Consider the following 25,018-nt stretch of genomic DNA (forward strand, 5'->3'; position numbering starts at 1 on the left):
CCTGAACCATCCCTTAGTTATGCTGCTATAGGCCTAGACTGCCGGGGGACTTCCCATGATGCACTGAGCTCCTCTCTCCTCTACTTTCTCTCCCTCTGTATGCAACCTTATCCCATTATTGCATGTTACTAACACAACTTCTCCCCTTTCTGGTAGTCTTGTGCTTTCTCGTCCCTCTCCTCTCTCCTCCTATCACTTCCTGCAGGTTTTCTGGCTCTGGAGCTGTGGAGTCTGGATCTGTGGCTGCGGGTCACCTGCTGCCCCCGTGTTCCTGCTCGACACCCTCTGCTACAACAACTATTGTTAGTAGTCCTATTGTTATTATTGTTATTATAATTATTAACATTATGATTGTTACCATTAACACTACTATAAATATCTGTACCATTTTTCATTTAGTCTATAGCAACATCACCTTTAGTGTCTGTACCTCTGTGTGTATATTGTGTAGGCTGCCTCCCTCCCCTCTCTCTCTCCTTCCATCCCTCTCTTTTTCTCTCTGTTCCTTTCCTGCCCTCTCCCTCTTTCTCTCTCTCTCTCTCTCTCTCTCTCTCTCTCTCTTGTCGTCTCTCTCTCTATCTCTCGCTCTCTCTCTCTCTCTCTCTCTTGTCGTCTCTCTCTCTATCTCTCGCTCTCTCTTTTCCTTGCCTCTGTCGCCTAGTTGGCGCTATATAAATAAAATTGAATTGAATTGAAATTGAAAAATTGAATTGAATTGAATTGAATTGCAACGTTTTTAGATTTCTGGGTTAGATACACCAATGTGTAAAAATATTTTGTGTCAAAACATACAAAAGTGCTTAAAACCTTCACATACACTGCATTATTACTGTGCAGGTTTACAGGTGAGATGCTACTGCACTACAGTTGGCTTTTTTAACTTCTGCCAACAGCCCAGATTAGCCTATACTTTGAAATGAACTCTTTTCTTCATCACTTGTTACTAGCAAGGCTAACTAACTTATCTAGTTGCCTCCATTGCAATTCTTATGTAGTTGCTTGACTGCAAGGCTATTGTTACTTTTATTTTATTTAACCAGGGGGGAAATATCCATTGTGATAAAATCTCTTTTTCAAGTGCGCCCTGGCCAAGAAAGGCAGCAGTACAGCAAGTCCGACAGTACAAACATAAAAAGACACAATACAATCAAAAAAATCTATCCTACAGTAACAGCCCGCTATCAAGACCAGTACATTAAAATGTCTTCATGCAGATAAAACACAGACTCATATGAAATGCCTGCTCATTTAAAAACCATTTACATTTATCTTTAGAAACCTCTAATCGAGGATTTGAACTTCACAAAAGGTACAAGCACCTCCAACCGGAAGGTCCTTTGCAAGGAGTTCCAACTAGATTGGGCAGAGCATGAGAAGGCAGTCTTTCCCAACACTGAAGTCACCCTGGGAACACTACTATGGCTCTGCAAACTGATGTCTAACTGACCCCATCAGATTATTTCTGCCCTCAGAGCTGCTCTCCTCTGCTGTCTGTAATGATGAACGGCCATTGTCACTGCATCTGGTCCCTGTGTCAGCTGTGCGAGGAGACAATTAAGCCATGCTAAACTTTTCCCCAGACATTTTTTCAGTGTTGGCAGACTAGTTTAAATGGGATGATAAATACTCTGGGGTCAACTGGAGGATAAGGGCAAGATCTGAGAGCACAGCTGCTGAAACCGCTATGATCTGTTCTTTCATCTCATTTCTTTCTGTTCTGTTAAGTTCATACAGTGGTCACACAATTTTGGCAAGTCGTGCATATAAATACATGGGAATTACTTATTTACCTAGTATTTAGTTTATGCATTTGCTTTTCGTATTTCCTATTGGTTGCACAACATGCCAAGAACAGAAATAGAAATGTTCCATATGGATACATTGTTTTTTCTACAGACACACACTCAACTGTTAAGATTTAATCTGAAAGAAACTTGTTCTTCTTACAGTTCTTTATAATGAATGCAGATTTATTATATTAGAGTTGAAAAAAACTGAAATCCTGTTTCATTGTCAACAACTTGTACACAATTTATTGACATTCACTATCTGTGATGAATCCCAGCTGATAAAGGTCTACTGACCGAAACATTGTGGTTGAATGAAGTGAGTATAGACAACTGACATTATATAAATTCTAATTAAATTGAGAGTCAAAACTGTCTGACTTGACAAGTTGGAATGAATTTCTTTGTAGAGTAATTACTTTGAATGAATGGTTTATTCTGGCACCTGAACACCATCAGCTCACATTTCAGATAAGTAAGACTCAGTGCCAGCAAGGTTTTACAGACACTCTAAACAGAATATCAGCTATGCATTGTAAACCCTCAGAAATAACTTGTAATCCCTCACTGGGACTTCACTTTATGTTATGTCATTATGATGAGGACTGTGTATGTTGTAATGTAAGCAGAGTCCAAATGTCAACTGCAAAAATTCTTGGAGAAATAAAAACAAAATAAATGCTTACATTAACACTAAAAATAGGATTTTTTGTTCTGGTTTATTCAGGTGTTTCATACCTTATAAATGTCTCTAGAAGTAAGACATCCTTTCTCTAACTTTAACTAACTTCCCTCAGGGGAAAGCTTTGAAGAATAACTAAAGGAGACGTCACCACTGACACTTTTTCTACCGTGATCGCATGAACAATATGAGCACCTACTCCACTGTCAACGTCATGTTTACTGTATTCAAAAAATGTTTTCACAGAAATCATCTCAAGAGGGATGGTGCATGGTCTTGGTATTTCGGCCGTCTGCAGCCAACTTTTTAACTTAAGCAAGTGTGTGAATAATGCTGCTCACATCACAGCAGTCTATGTGAAAAGCCAAATGCACTGTGAGCCTTTCTGTTGCGGTATAAGCATATTTGTACAGTCAGAACGTTTTTTCCAGTGACTATCAACCTAGGGTCGAGCTCCGTCCAGAGGGTCACAAGCAGTCGTGGAAAAAGTACTCATTTAGTAATTAATTTAAAATCTTACTTAAGTAAAAATACAGTAGTTTATTTAATCATAATGCACTTAAAATATCAAAAGTAAAATACTTGTTGTGGGAAACACTATGTTTTATTATATACCATATGAGTGGAGTTAGTTTGAGTCAGCTTAGACAGTGATGTTTGGTAGTTTCCACTGTCCTCAGACCGTTGAGCTCCGGGTAGTTCTGGCTGCACCATTTCATATGCCACAAACAAATCATGTTAGTGACAATATTTTAAAACAAATTCAAATCATTGGGGTCGCACCCACAAATCTCAGCAGGAGTGAATATAATGCCTGACCTGACCATTATTAAACATAGGCTCAAAGCTGCTGCTGGGGAGTAGACAAAAATGCGGGGTGCAGGATTCTGTTGGGGTGCACAACAGCAAAACGTTAGCCTTGGAACCAGATGAATCTGCCGAGCTCGTGTTTCATTTGCTCTGGCGCTTCTGGGCCCTCTCCCATTCAGACAGATTTCCACTTGAAGTGGCTCCGGTTGGGCCAGTCACAGCGGTTTATCTTATCAAATATGGGGCGGGTCCAGATTTGAAAAGTCACACATTTCTGTCTGTCCAGGCTCACAAACTCAGACAAAACTGTCCAACTAGTGCAGTGCAGGAACACCATATATGCTATCAGTGCAACATATTGACTTGTGTTTCCTTCTGCTCAGAACCAACTCGCTGACATACTTTAGGCAAAGTTGGCACACGTAGATACCTTGATTAACTGTGTTATGTAAACTCACCCTGACTCGACCTGTTCATTCTGTATTACACTTGCAAATAATGTATTCAGCTTCTCGTCCACATTGTGCCCAGCTGCACCTGTTTTTTGCCTGTTGGCACCAAAATTGTAAAACTATTCTGACCATTTGTTTTCGTACCTGGAGATTTTGCTTGCTTTTACTTGTGTGTCCTGTTTCAGGAAAACAGCCCTATGTCCTTAATTTAAAAATTTAAAAGTAACGTGTTATAGGTGTTATGTAGTGGAGTAAAACACACAATATTTCCCTCCGAATTGTAATGGAGCAGAAGTATAAAGTAGCTTAACATGGAAATAGTTAGGTAAAGTACAAGTACAATACAAGTATTACATAACTCAATTTCACTCTATAAGTTGTTACCTACCTACCTTCCTAAGTGCCTCAAAATTGTACTTAAGTACAGTGAATGAGTACAGTAGTAGAGTTTCCACCACTGGTAAAAACACACTTTGGGCTCCAACTGTACACGTGTGGTGCATGTGAAACATGGCCAGTATAGACGGCTGTATTTTTTAAAATAAAAGCATACTTTCTCTATTAGACACACATAAGGCTGTTCAGCCCAATGACGACAGAGAGAAGACTTACGAAAAACTTGGGGAAGAGAGCAATTATGAGAGCCTAATTATTAACGTCGGCTGCAAACAGGTTACAGGTTTATTGTTGATCATGTAACGTTACAGTTTTATTTAGTTGTAATGTTACGCTGTGTTTGAGAGTCTGGGGGATGTGTTGACTCACAGTACTTTAAGCTGTCATTAACTGCATTGCACATTGCATGGTTGTGCTCTGTGAAAAACACGTTACAGATCTATTTTTGATCATGTAGAGTTACAGTTAGTTTTGTTTAGTTATAATGTTACACTGGTTTGACAGGGTGGGGTGTGTGTATTCTTACAGTAGTTTATAAACTGTCATTAGTTCTAGACGCATTAGGCTACATGGTTGTGTTCTGTGAAAAACAGGTTACAGGTTTATTGTTGATCATGTAACGTTACAGTTAACATTACACTGGGTTTGAGAGTCTGCCGGATATGTTAATAATTAATTGCACTGCACATTACATGGTTGTGCTCTGTAAGTGAAAAACAGGTTACAGTTACAGAATCCCTTATAGCTATGCAGCTCACTGTTGAGCTCTATCTTTTTCACAGCAGGAAAAGCGTCAAATAAAATAAATATATTAAAGAAATAGTAGCTGAATTTCATCTAGCTGCTTATGTTTCAGGTTCCTGGTGTTGTTCATGCTGGGTCGTCTGAACTGATTCATAATGTCCAAATGCTTCTTCCTGTACGTAGTCCTGTTGATGGTTTGTGCTGTTGCACGTGTGCATCAAAAGCCCTGCTGTACACATTGTTGTGGACATCAGACCGCATGCAGATTTTAAATGAATTAATTAGAAGAATTGTCTTAAGGACACTTTCATATTCTCCCCAAATCAACCTTGCTGGTTGTTCATTCAAATTAATTTACACTCAGAGACAAAACTCACTCTTTCCCTCATTTTAAGACGATTGGCTCATTTTTTGGATGAACCCTTGGTAAACAATATTTGCGGCATCAAAGTGGCAGATAAATGGAGGCAAACTTCAGACCTTGACTTGTCCTCAAGCACTTCCGCATTCATGTCCAATGTATGCAATGCACAGAAATGCAAACCAATAACAGTCAGCCTTTCTCGCTCTTTGTCTCGCACACACCCTGTCCCCTCCCTCCGCTGCGTCTCTTGCGCATATAGACACACACACACGCAAGGAGACACACGTGGGAGGGTTGACGCCACGCTGTCTGCAGTACGTTGAGGAGTATTGTTATTAAGTGCAGTGTGAATAGAGGCAGCAGTACATCCCCTGCTCCCCGGCTGCTGCAGGGCTCGCCTTTGTTCTGTACTCCACAATGGCACGCCATAATTACAGTCTTAGCAGAGAAGGCACACAGGCAGTGTCTACCTTACCCCTTGCCTCACCTCATCTCACCTCGCAGGGTAATAGAGCTTCACACAGGCGCACAGCTCTTTCATGTGTGTACTGAAATTAGTATGTCAATCCATGATGTGTGTCACTGTCACTGGGACAGGTTCTCATACACTTGTTCTTGACATATGCTAAAGGTACTGGCCTGCTTCTCTTCTTCCAGGCAGCTCTTCTGTGCTCATTGTCATGAACAAAGTTAATAAGCATAAACTAAAATCACTCAAACAATAATTTTCCACCTCAAACTGCCTCTTGATTGGCTACCGATGATGACGACACACACGTAGGACAAATAAACCCTCCATCGTTTCTGTATCTATTGTTTTCTCTGTGATTTAAGTATCAGTATCCTGCAACAAACTGGCTGTGATGAAGTGTCGTCACACTCAAGTGGAGAGCAGTCGTCATAGAGAGAGGCACGGCCCAATGAATTGTAGAAACAGGGATAACAACAAGTGAAAGAAGTTGTTGTATGAAGCTGCATAAAGGGAGTTTGTTTGTGTGCTTGTCAGATTGTTTATTTTGGATAGTTACAAAGTTGTTGGACACAGCAGCCCCGATTATGGCATTAGGGAAGGGGCTGCGGACACTGTTAAATTGTGGTCAGACAGCAAGCGAAGCACATTTTTACCTCGCCTCATTTGACGTACCCACTGTACAAATGTTAACTGTAAGCTAGCTAGAGATGGACGCAGAGTGTTCCTGTGTGCTGCTCAGCCTCTGACTGATCTCAGAACTCACCAGGAGCTCAAGTTCTTCGACTCCAGTCTCTCTCTTTGTTCCTCTCATCTCTGTACGTTTATGTAGCAGATTCATGAAGCCCCCAAGTAAACTTTTTTCACTCAAGTTAAAACATTCAGTCAGTCAGCTCGCTCCACCCCGCGCTAATCCATATCTAGTTGCATCTTTCAATTGACTTTGTGGGCTAAAATTTGCCTTGTGTTCTGTCTCACCACACCGTTAGACAATACAACAAACTTATTTGAAGCATACAGAGGCCTTTAAGGTCTTTTCACATCAACAAGGATGTGAATAAATGACACAAAACTCCATCAGGGCAGGAACTCAGAAGTTATTTTACCAACCTTTTTTTGAACTGAGTGATGAGTTTACCAAATATATATATATATATGTACACATCCATGAAATTTAGCAGATCCACTGGTGTTACTATAGTTGAGTGTACACACTTTTTTCACCATCCAGTGAGTGATAATAACCAGAGAAGTTTTATAGAGGACATACGCCACTTAAGCCTAGTTCACACTACAAAATTTTTAGCCCAATTTGCCGCTCGCCAACCGTCAAACTGTGATCGGGAGTAAATCAGCGGTCGATCTGCGGTCGCCAGTTGTTATTTGTGAACTACACGACAACGTCTGCCAGATATCTAGCATGCCAAATATCTGGAAGAATCGGCCGACTCGACATCCACATCCAGCCAATGAGAGCAGGCTGCTACTTTTTCACTTCAAAACACTTTTTACTCACCTGCAGCTCTCTCTGTAGCTCAGACAATACCTGCTACCTGCGTGTGCTAATCCATTCTTTCACCCAGATTCTTTGTCTTTATAACTGCTATCTTTATAATAACAAACAACAGCTGTTTCATGTGTAGGCTCGATTCATTTCCCGTTTCCTGTTTCACGTGTGTTTTCCTCTCCTTTATTGAGTTATAGTCCTTTTTTTGTGCATGTAACAGGTTTGCAAAGTGAAAAAGTTACATTGGTGGGTAAAATGATATCGCCATTTAATATCTATTTGGCGGTAATTAGCAGCAGACTGACGTTTTTGTTTGTTGTGTGTTGCACTTAAATTAGTCCAAGGGATCTAAAATCGTGTAATACATGGATTAGGGGGGTTTATTGGTTGTTGCTTACGATCATTTCATATACTTGTGTTTGATTGCTGTAGATTTGTGAGGAGGTGGGAAAGAGAGGAGAGTGAAAGTGTAGCCGCTTTCATACAGAGATCAATGTGGAACAAATATCCGCATATATGTCGCATTCACTTATTCGTACAGATCAGAAGCAACCATGTGTGCTTTCACATAGCGGTCCGGCTTTACCAGCACCAGTGGCATGTAAAAAGACCACGGCTTTTCACACAGACATCGTTTCGTCTCTCTGTCTCGCCCCTGTCACCAACTTTACCGGCAAATCAGCTCTGTACCTTTCATACAGTGCAGCGAGCCGGCACAATACCCCCGTGAAAGAAGGCAGCGTGAAAGCTGCTAGTGTAACGCGCTAACAAAACAAAAGTTAAATTGTACTTGGAGTGTTTTTAGCTTTTAGCTGGCTAGCCTGTTATGTCTTTTAGTACATTTAATAGAAATAATATAATTTTGCTTCAATTTTCACTGTTCTTTGAGTTAGTATTTGACATAATACCTTTTATCTCAATTAAAAGAACGGAAACTATTTTTTTTATTTTAGCCGGTAATAAATATGTTTGGCTGGTGGATTTTTTCATCTACCAGCCACCTTGGCAGGTGAGCCAAAAAGTTAATTTCCACCCATGCTGGCAACAGCTCGATTATAGTCCAGCCTTTTCTTCCATTACCATGTTGCATCATGTCGTAACTCACGTCATAATGCTCACCTAGCGGCCAGTCTGGCACGCCCTCAAAGACACCGGTGGAAAAACACTCTGAGCTGCACCACACAGTGACAAGAGGTCCACCTGCTGCCTCTCCTCTCCCTTCCAAACACTGGCTATGCTCCAGGCAGTCAATAGACATAAAGTTGTTACTGTGATGTAGAGACAGAGCTCAGTTGGATGGATAAAAGATACATTTGTTACAATTTAATAACACACCACTCAAAAACTCTTGCTCCAGTCTATGTTACTAAGGAACATATACAGCTGAACTGAAGCCATGTTTACCAGCTTTTCAGGTTAGGCAGTTGTCCCGCCCTTCCACTAGAAAGCCAATCATCTGCTTTTAACAGCAGAGCCAGGAAACATATAAAGCCAATCGTGATGTTTGGTCTGCTTCGCATGCGTCACTACAACATAGAAGTGTAACCTGTGGGGAAAAATTCTTTAAACCTTCTTTTGGAGTAAAGTCTTAACTGACATTTCAGGTGATCATTTTTAGTTTCACTCAGAAATATTCACTTCACATAATCTGGCTAAAGTGGGGTTTCCCACCTGTCTCATCATCTGACCGGTCCTGCTTCTGTTTCTTTTGTAGCTTTATTGTCACATCTCTGATATTAATGTCATTTTAGAGGACAGTGAATTGTTATCATAGGACTAATTGACAGAATTACAAAATTGTGGGATTGTGAACAGAAATAATATTCTTTTAAGTGAAGATCATGGCGCTATAACAGTACAACAAACACTGTGAATTCATTGCCAATATCAACTCTAAAAGCTTGGTGATCTCTGTCAAGGTTTACATTTGTGACCCTTCCTCGAGTCTCCTCGTCGACATCTCGTCTACGCTTTGCCTCGTTTGAATAACTATTTTAAAAGTCCTGTGATATTACAGCAAACTACAGCACATTATATGATCGTAAACTCATTGAAATGCTCCTATGTCTTTCTCTCTCCTTCCTCATCCTCCAGTTCTTCCTCCCTGAAGGTGTAAACTGACCTGCGCTCATTTCACAAGCTTCTGTGTATGAGCTCCATCTCTTGCTGCCGGACAGTAACTCATCTCCCCTTGAAACTGGATGACAAATTGCCTCCCTGCAGGCCAACAAATCAGTATGGTTGTTTGAACGCAGCCATTAGCCTCATTAATTTGTCTATATTCTTCTTCAGAGACTAAGATTGAAGTCATCTTGGAAACCACTGGATGCTTGGAACTCATGGGCCTAAACGCCAAAGAAAACCTTCAATTTTCAGACTTGCACAATTGAGTTTTAAGAGAGCGATAATTTCCTCCCATGTTGCACCTCACTCCAGCCCTGCCAGCTGACCGCCTCGCCGAAAGAAAATTTGACGACTTAGCAAGATTGTGCCTCTCAAAAAATGCACTGACACGGTGAGGAGGGTGCGCCTGGCGCTCACAGAGGTAAAGTCGGGGAGGGGAGGAATGTTGGCCGCAGATGAAAGCAGGAGTGCAGGCTGGGATGTGTAATAACTCTCCACACATCAGCCTGTTGGTATAATAAGCCGGATCCCAGAGGCAGGAGAAGAGAAACGAGGATGAAACATGCCAAAACATCTCTCACTCTGCCCTGTGTGTGTGTGTGTGTGTGTGTGTGTGTGTGTGTGTGTGTGTGTGTGTGTGTGTGCTCTCCTCCTCCTCCTTTCTGTCTTTCTCTCTTTGTCTGCAATATGTTCATATTGATATTTGTTTTTCCAGTTGGCATCACATAAATGATGCTGTCAAAGCTACATAACGTGATGTTGATGGGATTAGTTGAAGTTCATTTATTCATTCATTCTTCACATACAGCTCAATTAAATATATTAGCAGAACTGCCTTAAAAATAATGAAATCAGCATTTAAAATCTTTAAAATCATGTGCCTTTTCGTGTGTGTGTGTGTGTGTCTGTGTGTGAGCCTTCAAAGAGTTGTGTCAAAAGCGAGCTCCGCCTCGGGGGCCAGTCTGAAAACATGTGTACAGCCTACCTTTTACCTCCAGCTGGTAGGATGAAATCCTTCAGGAGTACTGGCAGTGATCCGGTAACTAAAGTACTAATACAACGCATTAAAAATTCTTACAAGTAAAAAACGTACTTAAAGAAAAATGGCCGTTGTGATTGCTGTATTATTATGTGACATTATTAGATTGTTGATGCTGATGCATTAATGTGTAACACAGCATGTTACTGACGTAGCTCAAGTGGAGCTAGTTTTAACTACTTCGTATATAGTGAGGTTTAGTCCAGTCATTTCCAACCTGGTTGTCAGGACCTCTCTGAAGGTCACAAGAAAAACCTAAGGGCTCCAGAGATGACTAAGGAAAAAAAAACATTCTGCTACACAAAATTGTATTTGTTGAGTTTTGTTCTGGTTTTTTTAGACTTGTTTTCTTTTTGAAATTTTGGACACTTTTACCTCTTTGTTTCAAACTGCCAACAGCTCATGGACAGATGAAACGTGGCAAAGGGCCCAGACCAGACACTTTTTTTTCCTTTCTTTTTAGACGCCAAAAATGGTAGGGAACTTTGGTTTATTCCGTTGTGATTGCTGTATTATTATGTGACATTATTAGATTGTTGATGCTGATGCATTAATGTGTAACACAGCATGTTACTGACGTAGCTCAAGTGGAGCTAGTTTTAACTACTTCGTATATAGTGAGGTTTAGTCCAGTCATTTCCAACCTGGTTGTCAGGACCCCTCTGAAGGTCACAAGAAAAACCTAAGGGCTCCAGAGATGACTAAGGAAAAAAAAACATTCTGCTACACAAAATTGTATTTGTTGAGTTTTGTTCTGGTTTTTTTAGACTTGTTTTCTTTTTGAAATTTTGGACACTTTTACCTCTTTGTTTCAAACTGCCAACAGCTCATGGACAGATGAAACGTGGCAAAGGGCCCAGACCAGACACTTTTTTTTCCTTTCTTTTTAGACGCCAAAAATGGTAGGGAACTTTGGTTTATTCTCAAAGAATTGATATTATCATATGTTTTTAATAAAAATCTTAAACTGCAAAGTGAATAGTAAATTTAAGTGACTAATAAATGCAGCAGAGCAAAAAGTACCTCAAAATTGCACGAAAGTACAGTAATATTTGTATACTTCTCCTCAACAAAGCAACAGTATCCAACAGCTTACTCCATGATGGGACCTTGTGGACTTTGCACACTCAACTTGACGTTTAGAAGTCAGATTGGATCTTGTGTTTTTTGCAGCGTTGTGATGAATGTAATGGCTGGTTTCCTTACATTCCTGCCAATAAATGTTGCTGAAGCTAAAGGGAATTTGGTCAAACAAATGGCTACATGTAGCCCCAGCTGCATGGAAATGAAGACTCCATTAAAGGCGCATTTACTCTCAGTTATACTCAGTGTCTGAATACACAGAGGACTGTAACTGTAATAAATCCCATTAATAGGCCTACACTTAAACAGCACCTGTCCAACTGACGATCAAAGCTGATTTTTCCCGGATCTGATTCATCTGACTTCACCCTACATCATTTATGTATTTGGTAACGCTGAGTTATTTTAGTTTAGTTTAAAAGCAGACCCACAGTCCGGGATTTCCACCGCAGATGAGCGTAATGACCGTGAGCTGAGTGAAATTACAGTGTCCGAGCCTCTGCTCTGCCAGAATCACAAGTTTGGAGAAGGACGATGTTTGTTGTAATTGTCCCTCGTGTGGGACCACAGGCGGTGGCCTCAGTGAGTGTGTGTGTGTTGTGGCTGCTTATTATGTTGGCGAAAAATCAGGTTGATCTCGACTAGGTTTCCAGAAAGAGTCTTATCGCTTCAGCTTCACGTTGAGCCAAAGAAGAAGAAAGGAAAAGAAAAAGAAATAGCCTAATAAAAAACAACGTGATGTCTTTTGGAAATTGGATTGTGTGGATCACTGTCTAAGTGTGTGTTTAATAAAAAATAATTTGGATAATAAGGTCTGCGGCCTTTCAACAGCAGCTTATGAGGGTAATTTGGTCTGATCCGCCTTATTTTGCTTTTGGCAAGCGAGAAGAATTTTATTTTGGAAAGCCGCTGGGTTTCATGAGCCAACCTGCCATCGTGATTTTTTTTATGAAATCATGGGCAGCATGGGTGAATAGTTACTTTTAAATAAATATCTTTATAGTCTATTTTTCACACATGATGGCAAAAATATATAGGTGAGGCCTATATTTTATTTAATTTTACTAGAGAAATGACTAAAGTCAGATATCAGAAGCTAAAATGTGCATACATAGGCTACCTATTTATTTTTTGAATCAAGTGAATTCAAGTGAGGCCTCAAGGTATTTGTCTCCACATAGGGTGAAATGACTGATTATTGTAATTTATCATAGTAACAAATAGTCACTAACATTTTAGCAGCTATCAGCTCTCATTTTATTGCCCTGCTGGTTTGGGTTGTTTATTTATTTATCTTTTTATTTATTTAGTCAGTCAGTCAGTTACTTAATCTTTATAAACTGGCGGCCTTGCATTGTAATTAGGCAATTATTCACCTCATGAAAGAAATCGGTGCAGGTAGATTTTTTTTTGTCCAGTATTTCACACTGGCGGAATTATATTTTAATGGTTAAAGTGGCTCTTCGCTCAAGACGTCTTTAAAAAGTGGTCATGAAGGCCTTTTGTCCGCAGAAACCCGAGAGGAGCCGGTCCACCGCCGGAGCTGTTTGTGATTTGTGTGACACGACGAAGCGCAGCAGCCAATGAGCGCGCTGTGTGCGCCAAGTGGAGGCAGAGAATGGTGTGTGCAGACGCACAGTGCGCTCTGAGGAGGAGGAAAACACTCCACTTCTCTCCGCTGCCAAGCGCCTCTTCACAACACGGGAGCAAACACGCACCGGACTGGATGTTTTGGACGGAGGGAAGAAGGAAAATAACCCACTCAGAAGGATTTTAAATAATTTTGTGGCCCTTTTATTCCAGGGTTCCTGTTTTATCGTCGAGTGGCGTCTTGGCCTGGCATGCGTCCTGTCCGCCTCAATGTTATTAAACACTTGAGCGTCACGTTTATGGAGCTTTCAGCGGGGATGTAGCGGAGGACAAACCCACTTCAACAAGCTTAACACTTTTCATTCAACAGGAATAGAGTGACACTGATAGAAGGTAAATTACATTTTGAAAGACTGCTGCTGGTTTATGGAAACTGAAACACTTCTCTGAAAGACGACTGCCTGTTTTAACATTGATGGTGGGTTGCCTTATGATGACCCCCGTCTGGAGGTCATAGCTGACGCTTCTCACTTCCCACCTCATCACTGCCCCTCACCCCAATGATGACTATGAGCTCTATATCGGACACTTTAGTCCCGCCTGATCCGTCCAAATCGGCGTTTTTGGAGTTCGGCGGCCACGGTTACCCCGGACACCAGCAGTCCTCCCCCGGCCTGTCCCACAACCATTACCCGGTTCACGGTCTGCACGCCGTCGGGCCCTCACAGCACGACGGGCCCTTCTCCTCCGGTGCGTCCTCGTACGGTCGCCCGCTGGGATACCCGCCCTATCACAGCCCCGTGAGCGCGCACCACCCCGGGGCCTACCTGCCCTATCAGCACGGGGGTCACGGCGGCGCGCTGGGACACACCAGACTGGAGGATGCGGGTAGGTTCACACAGAACATTTGAATAGAAATATGCAATATTCATGTTGTTTCTCAGCGTCCACAGTTTGCCCTTTTTACCAAACTCTTTTAACTCCTAAATATTTAGGCTACCATGTGGAATCTTAGCACATGGGACCAACAACGCATTGAACGAATTTTCAGGTGGTGTTGCGTTGAAAGATATCAAGAAGGCCTAAAGTAAACAAAGAATTAAACCCCTAACCCACCATGCTAAAAATATATATATATAGCCTCATTTTTATTAATAATTCTGTCTTTTTGAATAAAGAGCCCGTCAAAATGATTGCACTGCCACAGGGTCACAGAGGACTGTAGCAATAAATCTCAGACAAAAAATGTTATTCTTTACAGATGTCTTCTTTAGGCCCATTAAAATACTTGGAGTTGGTCTATAGTCTAAAAAACATGATAATAAACCACAGTAGAGCACAATAATTGGATCCACACACAGGCCGGCCACAGCGTCGTGTTCAGTGTACTTTAGGGTTGGACGGGGGATGAGTTTAAGGCCTGCACAGACTGTGTGACTCTCCACAAGAAGCAGCCGACACCGGCCCTGTGGTGTCCCGCAGCGGCCCGGGACCTGCACGCTCTCAAAGCCAAACCCTCAGCCCATCATCTCCCAAATCACATCCACCCGTGCGCTCCCTCAATCCAGGCCTTTGGTAATAATAATAATAATAATAATAATAATAATAATAATAATAATAATAATAATATTGTGTTAAGCAAAATTAATTGTTGAATTTAATTTAAGCAAAAAAAAGTAACAAAAATATTTCCTGTGTTATACATTTAAACTGCCTTTCAAAATAAAATAACCCAAGAATCATTTGGCCTCCGATTAATAGAAAAAAAATACATTGTCATATTTAAAACCTTTACTAACAAGGTCCATTGCAAGGAAAATGGATGACTTTAGCAGATTCACTGCAGGCAACTTTAAATATGCCTGGAGACGGTATAAGTAAAAGGTAGCAATGCTTTGATGCAATGTGCCAATGGATACATCAAATTCCCCTGTCTAATATAATGATGATATGATGACAGGTTATTGCCAGAATTTGTGGCAAGAGCAGAAATCCAGATTACATTGACAAAATCTACAATAAAAGATGGTAAATTGATGTGATTCAGTCGTTTTATAAGATCCTTCATTGCTCAGATATTTGAAGCGCAAACTGCAGACTGAAGTGGCTGTTTGTCAACCATCATATATGTCACATTAATTGTTAACAGATGTAGATTCTGATCATATAGCAAACTACTACTACAGTAATAATAATCTTCTATACACCTTGAATTTAACAAGGAGGCCTACTTGACACCAGGCAAACAAATATTTCTTTCTTTCTTCTTCTACCCCACACAAACAAATTTGTTTTTTTCAGCACAAATTCGGCTATAAGTCTGACATCTCCTTTTGTAAATTTACCACAAATCTGCAAGGAGCTCAAAATACAAGATAAATTACAATGGCGTCTACAACAATGTATAAATCTTTAGTGATAATCACTCAATGTATTATTATAGAACAGTTCATGGTTGTACAAATATTGTTTCACTATTATTACACACAAGTACATCAGATTTTTTGTACGAATTAAAACGATAAAGCCGTCTCTTAGCAGTTATTTTATCCCAACTCTATTATTATTATTAATAATATTATTATTATTTTAAAGCTTAACTGAATTAAAATTTCCTGTTTTTGTTTTCATGGTCAACACACAAAAATGACACATTACTTCTGTAAGCTTTAAAACAGTTAAATACAATGGATTTTCCTATTTTCTGTATCTGTGACTGGACTTTATATGCAGGACTACCACTCCCAGTTCCCAAATAAGACTAAATAAATTTCACTTTTTGAAGTTTTATAACAGTTTCTTCATATAAGGTCAAACAGGGAATTAAAGCTCTAGGTAACATCACATTGTAGGATAACATCGTCGTCTTATTGGGAAATAAAATGAACAGCCTATATATTTGTTCACACGCAGCCCATATAACATATAAAAATGAAATGTTTCCTCATTTGGGTGGACTCATAATACCTTGTTCCTGTATTTTGTCAGTTTCATCAGATGTGCAAGCCCAGTTTGCAGAAAAGGGAAAGGTTTAACACTTCAGTACACTTCTACATATTTAGAAAAAATTATTATATTTTATTATTGCGATTATTACACGCAGAGCAGTGTGTGGGGGCCCTAAACAATACAGTAAAGCTAATGTCAATAAAACACAAGTGCCCTTTGCCTTTTCTTCTCCAGTGTTGTCCCTCTCGGCTGCAGGAGCTGCAGCTCCGTAACAGAATCTGAGCATCTTGTGGGGCCTTGGCTTGCCCACAGCTGTTCTCTCCTGCCACTACAGGCTTTAAGCTCATGTCATAACAAAGATCAGCGTGGGCGAATATACACAGTTGTATAGTTTTGTAAATGAAAAATAAGGCCTCACGGCAGAGCTGCATGTACACCAAACTGCTTTTTGAGGACAAAGAGGATTTATCTTTTTACCTATTTAAAGCATTCACATCATACTATATTTGACAATACTAAATTTTGCTTTGAGCTCACAGCGGTCTGGACTGCTTTTGTTATTTTGGACAATTATTTTGCATCACAGAAAATCAAGTTACAAATGGAATCGCCTTATATTTGGCAACCCGTTGTGTTTGTGGTTAAATGTTAGATGGTTAAGGCACTGTTACATTTCTCTAATGATAAAATGGTTGAGCCCATATATGATCTGTACACACTGGACAAAAATGTTTTTATTTTAACACATTTCCCTTGAGATAATGCTGAATGTGTTGCTGTTTACTCTTACCAACTTTCATCACACTCTAATAGAGGCCATGAGGAAATTGTATAAAAACAAACATGCCCTGAATTTCTGTTTAATCCACACTAAATACTTATAAAAAGCTTAAATATGTGCTAGAAATGACAAAACGTGCTATCTTATGATCTTTTGTAGGACGCCGTCTGTAACACTAAGGCCAAACGTTTGTCCCCATCAAAATCCCTGTGTTGATATTTATCTTGGGAACATTCCGCTCTCCTCTAGAACACGAGAAGCCCACGGAGGTGATACACAACGGGGAGGTGAGGCTGAACGGAAAGGGGAAGAAGATCAGGAAGCCTCGGACCATTTACTCCAGCCTGCAGCTCCAGGCGCTCAACCAGCGCTTCCAGCAAACCCAGTACCTCGCCTTGCCCGAGAGGGCCGACCTGGCGGCCAAACTGGGCCTGACGCAGACCCAGGTACTGTGGTGGATAACACACACACAGAAATAGACACAAAATAAGCTAACGTGGGCTGAGTCTACTCTGTCAGAATCAATACACTCTCCATCAGTAACTTACTTTAGCCTTTTTGAAATTTGAAGATCACACATGGAAGTAAGCAAAAACGGACTGAACAAAAAGAAATGCGTTATACTAATATGAGAAATTAAACAAAAATCATATCTGTGATGGTAGGAGTTGGAAACATTTCTACGATGTGGGTAATTGGCCAATACTGTGAGCCTAAGCTATCACTGTAACACGCATGGCCACAACATTAATTAATATTGATAAAAGATACGGACCTACATGTTATTTAAAATAACATGGAAAATACACAAAAAAGTGAAGTCAGATTTATTCTAGAATCTGAATCTATCATGGCGTTGACTCTTTCAGTGGAATTGTGAACTGTGTAATTAAAGAGTTCCTCGGTTCACAGTGAAAGGGCAACCAGGCCAGTATAAAAGCCCAAACAGGCACTCGTACATTCTTGTTAATGGTGTCACCCTACTTTACTGTATGTGTAATTACATAGTGGCATGTGCAGATACACTTAAATGTCATGTGAGAGTAAGCCATTGATTGTTTGTTATGAGAAAACAATACAAAGAACATGAGACTTGGTTTGCCACTGGTCATCTTTCCCTTACTTTTTATTTGTCTGTTTTCACACACACGTGCAGTTACAGGCAAATAAAAGCCTAATGGCGGCCATTTTGTGAACCTATATTGGATGCTGTGGTCGTTGAACAAGTGATGATTTTCAGCCTCTTGTTTCACCAGTTAGAACATCTTAAAATCGTATTTAAATTTGTATTAGTCTTTGGAATTTTCCTATAAATGAATGTCTAATTTGCAACACTCCATTGATATTAGACAATAGTGACTGAGCCTTTATCCAGGAGTAGAAGCTCTGATATTTGCTGTTCTAAAGATCCACAGTGGGAACAGTGCTGAGTGCACTGAGGAAACAGCGTCAGAGGTCACTTTCTTTAAAGTACGATATGTTGTGAAATTTATTTTAGTTAATGGCCAAAGCTGTCCTATTCTTGTTGTGCCTATCCATTTATTTGATTTATTCAGTAGTTCATGAGCTGTGCTGCTTTACAAAGGTAAGTGGGAAATTAAATACAGAAGACCCAAAGTAGAGAAAAAATTGTTTTATATTTGCCATGGAACTAACCACATAATACCTAAAAATGTAGGCTAAATACTGGACTGTAACTTTGATTAATCCTCCCTGAATAAAAGGGGGGAATGCAAACAAATCTCTTCTTTCAGCTTTCCTGTCCATTTGAACTAGTTTCTTTACAAGAAAAAAAATCACTTCAATTCAATGAACATAGTTTAGGAATTTTACATCTTTGTATTGTACTATCCATCTACTGATGCAGTAATATTTAGCCTGTATCTAAATCGATATGATCAATTAATTCATATGCATAAATACACTACTGAGATAGTTACCTTTAGCTGCAGTTTAGCTGGTGTTTTTCTTCATCATGACTGGATTCAGCCACTGCCTCATTTAGTTAAATGGCATTAAAATCTGAATTACCAATTCAATTACATATATCAAAAAAAGGTCAATCTAGTTTCAGCTTTAGCTAGGCTAGTCGTGGCTATCTCAACAGCTAGCTTTCATTTGACATAGCCTAGCTCTCTTTCTTTAGCAGCTTGGCTTGATTTTTAGCTCTGTTTAGTATAGGCTACAGAACCTATAAACAGCCGTTATCACAGAAATGATGCATTTCTATGACAATATAATTTTCCTATAGTAACACAAATGTCAAAAAGTCCGATTCAGGTCTTAACTCAATTTTGGTCAAACATGTAAGCTAGTTACTGCATTGTAGCTGTGTAGGGTTGTGTAGTCATTATTTAAATCAACAGCACATTCATTCTATGACAATAACTATTTTATTAAGAACTATTTAAGAAACGTTTTTGGCTCTGTTGCACTCTTAGACATACATATTCTAAATGTATACTCTGTTCAAATTGGCTTACCGTGTCACTTCTTTAGAGCACTAATCGTCCTGGTCGTGATAATAATCATTGTTCTTCTTCGTGAAGAGACAGCAGGATAGGACTAGCGGAACATGTAGCAGCATCTTTGTGCCAGGAAAAGAATGATTTTATGACAAACGGAGGCTTATTCTTAAAAGCCATTCAGTGCTCTGTGTAGCATTATCAAAGACACATTACACACGTTGAAAAGGTGAAAAATGGCGGTTGGAGTATTGAGCAGGTGTCCCATTGGGGAAACGTGAGACAGGATTGTTTGGGAATTCATTTGAAATATGATACAAGCATGCTTGTGTGTGTGTGTGTGTGTGTGTGTGTGTGTGTGTGTGTGCGTGTGTGCGCATGTGTCTGTAGTGAGTATACATAAGCAGCTGATGTCATCAGACGAACTGTCCTAATCCCGTATGAATTAACCACTACAGCTATGTTTACACTGTAAGAGTAAGACATGATCCTTTGCCTTTTGTAGTGGCAAAGTGTTTTCCAGTGTGGTCTGCTGCAAGTCATACTCACATGCATGATTACCAAAGGAGTACATTGTTTTCTCAACCTTACTCTCTGTTTTCTTTGAGGTGTTTTAGATCAGAGAAAGTGGGCTTTGACTGATTGTATTACAGTCTTTACAGTGTGTCCGAGTTCGACTGATTGCTAGATTGCAATTTAAGGATATTTCTGGCTGTAGTTTGAGCAATGCAGACACATTTTTGTGGGCTTGGGATAAAGAATGTTGGTGCTTTTTTTAAACCAGGCGATTCTTTTCTGGGAATGCTTGCCCTGTTTTACGTTTACCTTTTCAAAGACAAGGCAAAAAGTCAGTGTCAGTATGAGACCTCTTTAGTTGGTGCAACGTTACAATGGCGAATTCATACATACATGGGGGCGATTCCACATTGGAATCGCCCCCATGTAAGGTTGCAAAAGAGACTCAGGCAGCCACTGCTCCCAGCAAAGAAACAGTCCAGCACATAACCCTTGGTAAAAACACAAGCTGTTTCTTTTACACCATGACTTGTGTATTAAACAAATAAGATCTAACTGTTAATTAGTGAGATTTTGAACTGCTGGAGAACTTCTACTGTTAATTGATACATTGATGTATTAAGGAAAAACTGGAATCCACATTTCAAGATGCCGGGCCATTCATTGCTGTGAAAGTTCCTCAAGGATCTAGGATCTCCAAACTTCAGTGGACTGAAAGGATCTGATTATGCAGAGAGTTATTTAGGAATTTTTCTGACACTACATTTCTAACTATTTCCGTTTGGGAAAAAGCCTTTTTTGGTAAGTGTAGCCACTAGCCTACGCCAGTATTGCCACAAAGCCCAGCGCTGTTTCTGGGGGCTTGGTAAGGATGGATGTGTAGAACAGACAGTTTGAGTTGTAATTCTTGTATTTTCTCTTCCAAATAAAGCCAGACGTTTGTTCTGTGCGCTCATGTCGGACCGTTCCGTTGGATAATGTTAGCAGTGGTGCTAACTGTACTTTTTTGTTAAATGTACGATAGTCACGATTTGCAGATATTGTAAAAAAAGTAATTTTAGAAACGTTGACATTGAACGTTAAAAGATTTTGTCATAATTCAGAGTTTTGCTGAATCATTCAATGATCAGCCAATGTTTTGTCTGGTGCTGGGATTGGTGTATTAAGCTACAAGAGTTTACTGTAGTCTGTATTCAGTTTGTAAATAATCTTTTTGCAAACAATCAATTAACATGCAAACGTTTATTAGTTTTTCTCAGGAACAATTATAATTCTCAGTTTAGCTGTTTATTTAATGCTGAATCCAGACCAAGTGCAGTAGACTTAAATTATTGTTGCCAATATGGACATTTGTGGGGAAAACAAGTACAGTCCATTAAACATATAACACACTGTTGTGTTTGGCAGACTGGTTTTCTCTCCTAAGGTGGTGACATAGTAAATAGATGGAGGCACAGAACAACCTGTATTGAAACACACAGTCATGTTGATTTCAGTCAGCTGTAATTATCCTAGTGTGCCCACGTAAATGTACAAGCACATACACTATGTACTGTGGACCTACACACATTCCGCACATGCAGGGGTGCATTTTAGTCCCCACAGACAGACACACACCCAGCTACTCAAACATGTAGCTTGTGTGTTCCTTTTCATACACATACAGATGGAAACATAAACACACACACACTTGAAGATAGTGATCATACACCACATCTCTATCCTGCCTTCATGCCATTAGGCTGGCAGCCAACCACTGACTACTTTCCATCTAAATCTCTAATGTTCCCAGACGCAGCTGAGAAATGGCACGTAGCATGGGTCTAGCATTTTTCTTTAAAGCTCACAAACACACACACACACACACACACACACACACACACTGCCAGACAGCTTAAACCAGCCACCAAATGGAAGCCTTTTATTTCTGAAAATCCTCGCAAGACACAACTGATCAATTATTTTACCCAGTATTCAAGAATATGCACACACGCTGCAAAGTTTGGTTTAAGATGTCCTTTTCACACACACACACACACACACACACACACAATGACACACTCAGTGGCACCTGGCCTGCCTCTCAACCACCCTCCGTCGCTAATGTCGGTGTCATTAGTCGCGCTCTCAGGGAAGCTGTCAGCTCCATGTTGCTGCTGGAATATGAAACCAACAATTACAGCAGAAAACCTCTCACTGAGTCTGCATTAACTTAACGTGCTGTTGATTGACTCCTGGGCTCATAAGCTGCGCTCCACATACTCACTTTAGCTTTTTATCCGTGAGCTACCACAACCACTCCAGGTAATCATTATACTGCAGGCACTGCAGTTTGGTGGTTGTCATTTTTATTACATTAGTGTATAGATTATTCAAAAGAGTGACCTACAGTTTGGTACTGTAAGGACAGCTAAGTTCTTCAGATTTCAGATACATTTTTCTTTTTTTGATGTGAGTAGAATTTACAGAAATTGGAAATCTTGGAAGTTGAAAGTGCAGCTACAAGTCTGAATAACATCATTATGTGGTGTAATTATGATGGTATTGCATATTTATGGAGTGCTAGTTTAATTTTATGTATTTGCCCCCATCCATACTAACTTCTAACAGGCTGCGATTGACGTCAGCAGATACACTGGAACAATAGAGATCAAATTAAATGTCAAGTTGCGCTCTGCATGACTTCTTGGCTGTTTAAGCTGAAATTTGGGTGTGAAAGCTGGGTGCCTTAATGATTATCGGGTAAAGGGATCATTTTTTCCATGTATTTAGAATAAATTAGACCAGTCTGAAATTAGATTTTTTTTTATGGAATCTCAAAAATCTTCCATGAACCACTTCAACCATCTTCATAAATACTCATAAAATCCCAGGGTAATAATTCCCAGGACTGTCAGTGGGGAGGAGAAAACAATTTTAGCGCCAAGAGTGTTTTCTCTTCTTTTCGTTGCTCTTTTATCTTTCTCTCCTCTGTTGCCGTCCAGAGCTTTTTCGCCGTGCAGCACCAGTCCTTGGGGCGTTCATTTCTCCTTAACAGCGCAGTTAAAACCTGTTTGAGACAAAAGTATCCTTCACTAACTGTGTGTAATTATTTATGATTCATTTGTTCCCACTAAGCTGACAGGTTGCCCGTGAGGCATATTCATGTAATTTGACGCTCAATTTGAAAGCGCGCATGAAACAGAGAACACGCCAATTACATCAACAACAACACAACTGAATCATCTTTAACCACAGAAAAATGATTGAAGTGATATTCAGCTCAATATTTTAAGATATTCTAATGGTATATTGTCTGTCCTGTTTACACAAATACATAATATTCTTATAATGGGGATGCTGGCTACAGTATTTGTATCCTCTTGTAAACCGATAAGGACCATGTGTCTATAAGAATCATATCATCACACCATCCCACTATTACTACAATGGTACATTGACTATTGTAGGCACACCTAATGTAATGGAATTTCTGTCTGTTATTTAGGCTTATGTAGGCTTGTTACTCTTTGACGTTTTAAAATCACTTGTTCATCTGTATGGCTCATTATTACCTAATTGTAGCCTAATTTATTGCATTGTTATCTCTAATGGTAGCCTAGTCTGTGTTTGGTGTACAATAGTGAGTGTTGTACGACCTCATCATAATTTGTGGTATTTTTAATAATTATAATATTAATTTAGGTTGTTGTCACTCATTATCTTGCTACAACATCCTTGTAATAGTGTTTCATTTCATTTTTGATGTTGTTTCACAGAAGCTGAATGCACTTGTCCACAGAAGTACATCTCACTTGCTGGGTTTAAACTGAGAGAAGCAGCTAAGACATTAGACTTAAGAACACATAATGTTAGCCAACATTACTGGCATAGACAAAATGGGATGTTACTGAAGCGCAGTATGTGAATGTATGTGTGATTTTCCGTTGACAAACATTTCATCATAGTTTTTGTTATCAAGGTTTTTATTTTGTTTCAGTCTTGTTTTAAACATGGAAAAATGGCTGCCAACACATGTTTTTCATCATAGTTTCCATTGACTAATTAACACACACTCCTTAGTGCTCATCTAGGGCAAAAAGGAACTCAACAAATCAAAGATAGACCAGCTGCAATACATTCACTGACCCAGGTCAGTAAAAAGGGGGGTTCTGGTTGTCCACGGGTTTGAAACACTGACCATATAATCACAGGGTCTGCAGTTTGAGTCTGGCAGGGGACGAGGATCTTTGTTGCATGATATCTCTCCCCATTTATTTCCTAAGTCTTTATCCACACTATTAAAATTAAGGCAGAAATGCTAACAAAAATACCAACGTTTATGAAGTGCTACATCTGACTTTTATTTCAAGTATTTTTCCCTTTGTCGTGTGGGAAAATACCTAAGGAGGTGCATCCATTGTACATTCGACATCTTGGAGAAGCATGCTGTTGTGTGGATCAACTTTTAATGTATTAACTCTTTCCCTTTCCTTGTCTTTCAGGTGAAAATATGGTTCCAAAACAAGCGATCCAAATACAAGAAGATCATGAAGAACGGGCCATGCGGACCTGAGGGAGACCACCTCGCCCCCCCACCGCCATCCTCCTCTTCTCCGTGTTCCCTTTGGGACATTAGCATGGCCGCCAAAGGCGCGCCGGTGCACTCTGGAGGATACATGAACAATTTCGCTCACTGGTACCCCGGACACCAGCAGGACTCCATGCCGAGGACTCAGATGATGTGACAGACAGGAGGACACAACACTTCCAGGACAAACTATGGATTTATACCAGCAAGCTGACTGGAGGTGTTAGGGGCATGGACATTGTTAAGAGCTTGAGCCACTCTGGAGGCAAAAATAATATAACTGGCAGAGATTAAGTACAGTAGATATTGAGGCTATGTGATAAAATAGGTCATCAGGACTATGAAGGTCAAGAACCATAGAACCATTGCAACAGCATTATAAATACCATTATAAATAATAGCATTATAGAGCAGTAATAGTAAGACTGCAAATGAACTTCCAACTAGCTGTCTGCTGATGTTTGCCACAAATCTTGCAAGTAATGTACTGTATGCAAAAAGATGTCTGGCACATTGTGATTAGACATCAACAAAATGGCTCAGATCTCAGTGAGTGATTAGCGAGATATGGATAGCGCTAAATATGACAGTGGCTCAACTCTGAGGATTGAATGTTCAAATCTGAATTCTGAACTGAGTGTGTGGTGCCACACAAAGCCTAGCACTTGGCAGCAAAGTAAAATATAATAT

General features: G+C 40.0%; 1 protein-coding gene across 1 annotated transcript; it reads left to right on the top strand.

Moving 5' to 3' along the window:
* Positions 1–13,424: 13,424 nt before the first annotated feature.
* Positions 13,425–24,712, top strand: LOC123984605 (homeobox protein Dlx4a-like). Its single transcript, XM_046071571.1, has 3 exons — positions 13,425–13,935; positions 17,027–17,223; positions 24,243–24,712. Exons 1-3 carry the CDS (start codon positions 13,608–13,610, stop codon positions 24,483–24,485), a joined length of 768 nt encoding a protein of 255 aa, XP_045927527.1. The 5' UTR covers positions 13,425–13,607; the 3' UTR covers positions 24,486–24,712.
* The last annotated feature ends 306 nt before the right edge of the window (positions 24,713–25,018 follow it).

Source organism: Micropterus dolomieu, linkage group LG02 (assembly GCF_021292245.1).
Source record: "Micropterus dolomieu isolate WLL.071019.BEF.003 ecotype Adirondacks linkage group LG02, ASM2129224v1, whole genome shotgun sequence".
Taxonomy (NCBI): Eukaryota; Metazoa; Chordata; class Actinopteri; order Centrarchiformes; family Centrarchidae; genus Micropterus; species Micropterus dolomieu.

Coding starts and splice junctions, on each gene's coding strand:
- LOC123984605 (XM_046071571.1), top strand. CDS start 13,608: ATGATGACTATGAGCTCTATATCGGACACTTTAGTCCCGCCTGATCCG. Junction 13,936..17,026: donor CACCAGACTGGAGGATGCGG/GTAGGTTCACAC, acceptor GCTCTCCTCTAG/AACACGAGAAGCCCACGGAG. Junction 17,224..24,242: donor TGGGCCTGACGCAGACCCAG/GTACTGTGGTGG, acceptor CTTGTCTTTCAG/GTGAAAATATGGTTCCAAAA.